Source organism: Phoxinus phoxinus, assembly GCF_949152265.1.
Source record: "Phoxinus phoxinus genome assembly, chromosome: 19".
Classification (NCBI taxonomy): Eukaryota; Metazoa; Chordata; class Actinopteri; order Cypriniformes; family Leuciscidae; genus Phoxinus; species Phoxinus phoxinus.
In genome coordinates this window covers 20,019,297-20,026,135 of record NC_136894.1, presented here as the reverse complement: position 1 = coordinate 20,026,135, position 6,839 = coordinate 20,019,297, and the positions used below count along the sequence as shown (strand labels likewise).

Sequence of the window (6,839 nt, the reverse complement as noted above, 5' to 3'; positions counted from 1 at the left end):
TGTTTTTAAAATAGGGACATTAGTTTGTAATGCTCAGTCACTTAAAAAATAGTAAAACCAACATGAAAAGGAATCGTGATAAAATCGTGAATCGTGATTTTCTGAAAAAAATCGTGATATGACATTTTTGCCATATCGCCCACCCCTAACTTGAAGTGGCGATGAGGTCTTAAAATATTTTGAGAAGGTCTTCAAAAAGTCTTAAAAAGGTATTGAAATTATCTTCAGGATTCCTGCATATACCCTGCCTTCTTTCTCTCTCTCTCATAGACAAACATTAAAAAAGAAAAAAGCTGCATATACTATGAAACAAATGATAAAAGGAAACCGTAGTGCTATGTTTAAAGGCTAGATTTATTTATTTTTAACAGGCTGGCAATCCAAATGAGCCATGCAGTTACACCATAGTATGATAGATGTGAGTGATAGATGTCTCATAAAATTCGATGTTGTCGTTCTGGTGTTTTTAATTATTTTCCCACATTCTTTGCATCTAGCCGATTTGACATTAATAAACCCAAATAAAATAACACATGGCACGGTTGCTCCTGTCATGTTTCTTGGGACTTTCATTATGACATTTTGGAGTTTACACAAAATACACGGACATACGTAATCACGTTCTATGGGGCACGATCTACCATGACATAGTCACATTGTTTTTTGTACACTCTGTGATACAAACTAAGTCACATGAGACACAGACATATTTTAACCGTATAAATACGGGGAACTATATTCTCTGAAGGCGAAGCACTGCTACTTGGGCGAAGTGATAACTGCAGCACCTGAGACGTCACGTTGCGTCTCAGGTGCTGCGGTTATCACTCCGCCCAAGTAGCAGTGCTTCGCCTTCAGAGAATATAGTTCCCAGTATTTATACGGTTAAAATATGTCTGTGTCTCATGTGACTTTGTTTTTTGTACACTCTGTGACTATACAAATCACAACATGTAAATAGGAAAATGTGTGCGTTATTTTGTCACTTATTTGGATTAGTATGCTAGCTGCAACCATTTACATCCAGTCTTTGTGCTAAGCTAGGCTAGCAGTGGGTGCGTCAAACAGACTTATAGCAGAGATGAAAAAGGTATGTATGGACTTATCTAACTCTGGGGGATAAGGTGAATAAGCTAAAGTCCCAAAAAGTCGGAGTGTTCCTTTAATTATATTAGTAGTTAAGGATAAAAAACTGGAGCTGTTTTTAAAATATTCACGAGTCCTTTTCGTCGAGCCCGAGTCAAGTCTGAAGACTATTAAAATGCGACTCGAGTCAGTCTCTAACTTGAGTGTTATAGTCAAACAAAGTTATAGTGTTATAGGTCTAACCCTACCTCTGTATTGAGGTACTTAAAGTGAGCTTAAAATGATAAATGAAAACGTCTCAGATTACGACTGTAACCTATGTTCCCTGAGAACAGGGAACGAGACACTGCGTCGATGACGCTAAGGGGGAGCGCCTCAGGTGTGACAGGTGTCTGAAATCACTATCAATTCACGGAACCTGAAGAAACCCCAGCCAGTCACTATTCAGGGGAACGTACCACCCGAAATGCCACCAGGACGGCCTGACCTGGTGTCACTTACATTGGACACTTCAGTCTGGCCAGTTCCTGTCTGTCCGAAGACAGAGCCTCTGGACATTTGCCTTTAGGTAAGGCATCCAACGCAAGGGACTGCGAAGCTGGCAGTAAACCACTCGGCCCGGATCTTAGAGACAGGGTATCCTGGAGAGAATTGCCCGATAACCGTGGTCTTTATAGACCTTATGCGCCAGAGAAACAAGTGCGCAGCTATCTTTAGAATATTGTCTTTGAACTTCCGGTTTTGCAGTAGCTCTGTAAAATTCAGTGTTGAGACCTTTCGCCGGAGATTGATTGACAGGTGATCTGACCAATCAATCATAATGCAGATATATTGTCCTTTTTGTCTGACAAACAAACCAAACCAGTCAGTGGATTTAAACTTGAAAAATGGTGTGTATTGACATCTTTTTGCAGTTCTGATGTTCATTCATGTTTAATTTGTGCTATAACTAGAATAGATTATCAGTTTGAACTAAAGCACTACACATTAAAGCGTCACAAAATTTAGTTTGAATTTCACAAAAATTACTAAATTTGAAAGCTGAGACTTTATTTCATACCAAAAGGAACCTGTTGGCGCATTGTCAGTGTCCTCTTTGCTCCGCAATATATAGCAACAGTAACTAAGAGGGGCGGCTCTTTGTAAAAGGTCAATTTCAAATAATTTTAATCTTTGGGGACTCGGCCGGACTTGACTCGGACTCGACAAAGGTGGACTCAGACCCAACACTAATTACTCAAGCAACACTTGCTAGGTTTTTTTTTAACCTCCTCTTTATCGCCTATGTGTCTAAAATGTGTAAAGAGGTACTTTAGCGCATTGTTTATGGTCATGTAATAGACTGCAGAGGTATTGGTTTTTGGTGCTGGGGGAAATGGAAGCGATCTTTAATATTCGGTTGGATTTTGACCCAGTCTCATTGGTGTTGGTTATGCCTAATGGATGCATTGCTGCATCTGCTAATAGGAAATTGTATAATATTCTACCTTTTGCTGCCAGAAATATACTTTACTGAATTAGTTCAGTGATACATCTCCGTCACTTAAAGGTTGGCATAAGATTATTTTAGAGTTGATTCCACTGGAGCGTCATAATTATTTATTACATCAGAAAATAGGCCAATTTTATAAGCTCTGGATCACATATATAGACTATTTGGAACCTCATATTTGACATATTATATTACAAGGAATATGGTAATTGTGTTATTCTGTGGATATTGAATCTTCTTTTGTCCTATTCTTCATCTTTTTTGCCATTTTTATTTATTTATTTTTATTTAGTCCTGTATTATATAGAAATCTGAGCTATATGTGTTCCTTTTTGTTTTGAGTGGGGTTTTTTTGTGGTTCCTTGTTATATTTGTTTTAAAATTAAAATTCAATAAACACAATTATATAAAAAAAGAAGTTGTGGCCACGAAAAAATCCTTTCTGAGAGTTGAAAGATTATTAATACGGAGTGTTTACTGGACAAACAGGTTAATTGATTGTAATATTAATTGTGCTACATCAAGTTAATTATATTAACATGTTTAGGGAGACACCAAGAACATCAAGATAAGTATGTCCTTATCTTGGAGATCTGAACAATATAATTCTAAGTTCATTGTCCTGTGATGTATAGCAGAATGGCATTGGGAACATCCATGGTTTCATCTTTCTCCAGGATGATATCATAGGTGTTTAAGTATGACTGTCTCCTCTCATCCACCTGAAAAAAAAAAAAGAAAAACATAATTTTTTTTTTTAGACAAAGTGTTTCCCCTCTTTTTATTAAAGTGTGCTTCCATTTTTTTATTACCTTATCATTGAGGTATCCGATCTTCAGGATGTTTTGTAAGTTCATGACTCCATCAGCCATGTTGAGATCCCCGAGAGAGTCTCCGAGCAGCAGGACATTAAAGCGGCTCTGGAGCTCTTTGAAGTGTTCAACATTGAGCACGGCTCCTTCCCGTTTGTTGAAGATGTGAATTAGCTCTCCTTTAAATCCTCGCAAAACACCCTGCAAAGCCCACAGTTAGTCACACTGATGAACATTAACTTAATAATGTGATGTGGTGTTTTGCGATTTATGCTGTAATTTTCAGAAGCAAATACCATTATGGCAACCTTTAAAGGGGTGGTAAAATGCCATTTTCACAAGATGTAAAATAAATCTCTGATGTCCCCAGAGTTTGTGTGTGTGAAGTTGTAGCACAAAATACCCCACAGATATTTTTATAAAGCATGTTAAAGTTGTCACTGTTTGAGGATTTGCAAAAACGCACCGGTTTGTGCCTGGCCCTTTAAATGCAAATGAGCTACACAGAGGGCGGGGTTTCAAGAGCTTGTGTGTTAGCAGCTGCTATTACCTCACGCAGACACACTAAAATGACAGAAACTGTTCTGCCATTGTCAACACGGAGTCAGACAAAGATGGAGATACTCAAGAAGAAGTGACAACATGTAAAATGCAACAGGACGTCTCTGAAAGGTTAGTTGATGAATGTATGTTGCTGATGTGGAGTTAACTATCTTCAATTAGGATATTCTGTCATGGTAATCTATAAATCGCTCGTATAGGAACTGTTGTGAGATGCACACAGAGTGACTTTCTATTGCATGTGAAAAGATGGATGCTAAAGTTTTTCCCTCATAAGACCCTTCCATCGGTGAAAAGCCACACCGATGTTGACCCGTGATTTTTGCCTTCATTTCTCCCTTATTTTTCTATACAATATCTGTGGTCATTCATTTTCGCGGAATTCTGCGGCGTCTTTTTCTGCTGCTTCTCATTCAAGTTAGTGACGAAACGCGCTCTGTAGCGCTGTTTGTTCGCTGTCAGCTACAGTAGAAACATGACGTCACAACATGTCGAACTTCATAGAAGTGCCCACGCTTATGTCGATATAAATGACTTATTCTAAGGTAATAAAAACATAACGGTTCATTAAGTAAGGTCTTTATACACCACTGAAAACATAGTTATAGATCTTATATTGCATTTCTGTCAATAGATCCTCAGAAATAATACACATTGCACCTTTAAACATGTAATTCGCTGCTGATGCGCTGTTCTAACATGCGCTTATCTGAGTGCAAACACCCGACGCGCACATGCACTAAAAGCCTGTCTAACAGTGCCTGGATACTGGACTAAGTTATCTTTCGAGTCTTTTTGAGCTAATACTGTCAAATACACTCAATGTTTACATAAAGAAAGTTGGTTATGTCTAAACTGAAAGCAAACCGAGAAAATTGAGAGAAATCTGCTTGTCATATGCGTACATATTAGACGCGTCGCTTGAAGGTCTTAAAGAGACTGTAGCCCTAATAGTAAACATGATGCCGCTTGTCCTTAAAGGGATAGTTCACCCAAAAATAAACATTTTGTTATTCTTTACTCACTCTAATGTTGTTCCAAACCTGTATTAATTTATTTCTTGTGCTGAACACAAAAGAAGATATTTTAATGAATGTGGGTAACCAGACAGTTGCTGGTCCCCATTGACTTCCATAGGAAATAAATATAGAAGTCACTGGGGAACATCAACTGTTTGGTTACCCACATTCTTCCAAATAACTTCAACAGAAGAAAGAAACTTATTCAGGTTTAAAACAACTTGAGAGAGTAAATGATGACAATTAAACATTTGGGGAGAACTATCCATTTAATGTTAATAAAACAACAAAACACATGGGAAATCACACACTGCTCTTGACTGAGAACTTTAATAGTAACTTTAATAAGAATCAATGTATAATTTATACAGTGAAGTCCATATTTGGCTTTGACTTTGACTAAACATTTTCTCTCACTTTGCGGAAAAAATATTGGGAAATATATCGTATATCGATATTCAGCCTAAATATATCGGGATATGACTTTTGGTCCATATCGCCCAGCCCAACAGCGTGGCTACATATTATGAAGCGCTCTAGCCGGCTCTATCTGATATCAAAAGAGTTGCCTATACAGTTTTATCGGTAGATGCTAAGAGACATTTATTTATATATTACCTGTTTGCAAACTTTTTTTTTTTTCTTTGATGGCACATTTTCCTGACCTTTTTGCTCCCCCCTGTGCTTTACAGCTTTACAGGGGGTATGGCTTATCTAAATGAGATGTTATTGAGCCCTATTTTCACTCCCAGCAGCAGAGAGAGGTGAGAACTGCACAATCTTTAGAGGCCGTTTTCTCCACTTTGAGCTTTTTTGAGTGCCTACCTCCAAATATTATCAGATTTCAATGTGTTACACATCGTTGGAAAGCTTCGAGACTACACTTTCAGAATCTGTGAATAACTCAAAATGCCCCAGAACTGACTTTCTGTGATCGGTCACATATATATTAGTATACATATATATAGGCCATCAGCCACCTCTCTAAGATATCTGCATCAGCCATCTAAGAAAAAAACGATATTGGTTCGACCACTACTTGTAACTGGTATTGTTGGTGTAAACATTGATTTGTGATGCTCTTCATGATATTGATGCTAATAAATGTCCTGAACTTGATTATTGTAAAAATGCTTTTAAAAAATATTGATAGTTTCAGAAAGTGTTTTCTGGAACTAACGTTTTTGAGCCACATGTACAGCTTACTTTTCCATTGAAATGAGCTCTCAATCTAATTTACTTATTGACAGTACAAGACCATTAGTCACAGTACAGATCATTAAATGTTTGAGTATTGAAGTTATGCAGCAGGAATGCATGACATTTTCATACAGTATGTCTGTATGCATGAATTGCGGATAATTGCTTTGTCGTGGCAAATTTCTGTCAGTGTTAATCTTCTTAAATGAAAGACAACAATGGAATGGCGTCGTTGATACGAGTACTGCACTGTACTCATGCTTCTACTGAACTTTAATGTTGTATCACTCAGACTGTCTGTAATGGAATTTTTCATTTTCATTGATTTTAGTAGATTTAACAAATGAATGCCATATGTTCTTTATCTGTATTCTGAGTACAAGAACAGAAAACCTTGTTTTCTGTTTATATGGCTGGAAGTGATACACAGAGGGTGGTTGGGCAGCAACCTCTGACTATAGAGGTGAGAAGACCCCTGGCCTGGGGAGGTCTTAAGGGTAGCCATAAAGTTTATATTGTTCCTCTTGTCTAAACAAGTGGCTGATGAGATAGCTTTGAAAAGAACACTATAAAACTGCTGGCCAACAACTCCTCTGCATCTTACTCCGGCTGCAGCTGGACTGCGGTTGGACTGGGAAATATTCTTGCAAGAATAAATATATTTTAAGG

At 37.7% G+C, this 6,839-nt stretch overlaps 1 protein-coding gene across 4 annotated transcripts in view; it reads right to left on the bottom strand.

Annotated features, from left to right (window-relative positions):
* Nucleotides 1–2,755: 2,755 nt before the first annotated feature.
* Nucleotides 2,756–6,839, bottom strand: part of LOC306986612 (cytosolic 5'-nucleotidase 3-like) — an 80,124-nt gene continuing 76,040 nt past the window's right edge. For all 4 annotated transcript variants that reach the window (XM_079590020.1, XM_079590023.1, XM_079590021.1 and 1 more), the window contains 2 exons: nt 3,391–3,591; nt 2,756–3,300 (listed from right to left, as the gene is read on the bottom strand). In XM_079590020.1, the coding sequence (XP_079446146.1) occupies nt 3,193–3,300; nt 3,391–3,591 (309 nt within the window). In that variant the 3' untranslated portion in view covers nt 2,756–3,192. The remainder of the gene's footprint in view (nt 3,301–3,390; nt 3,592–6,839) is intronic.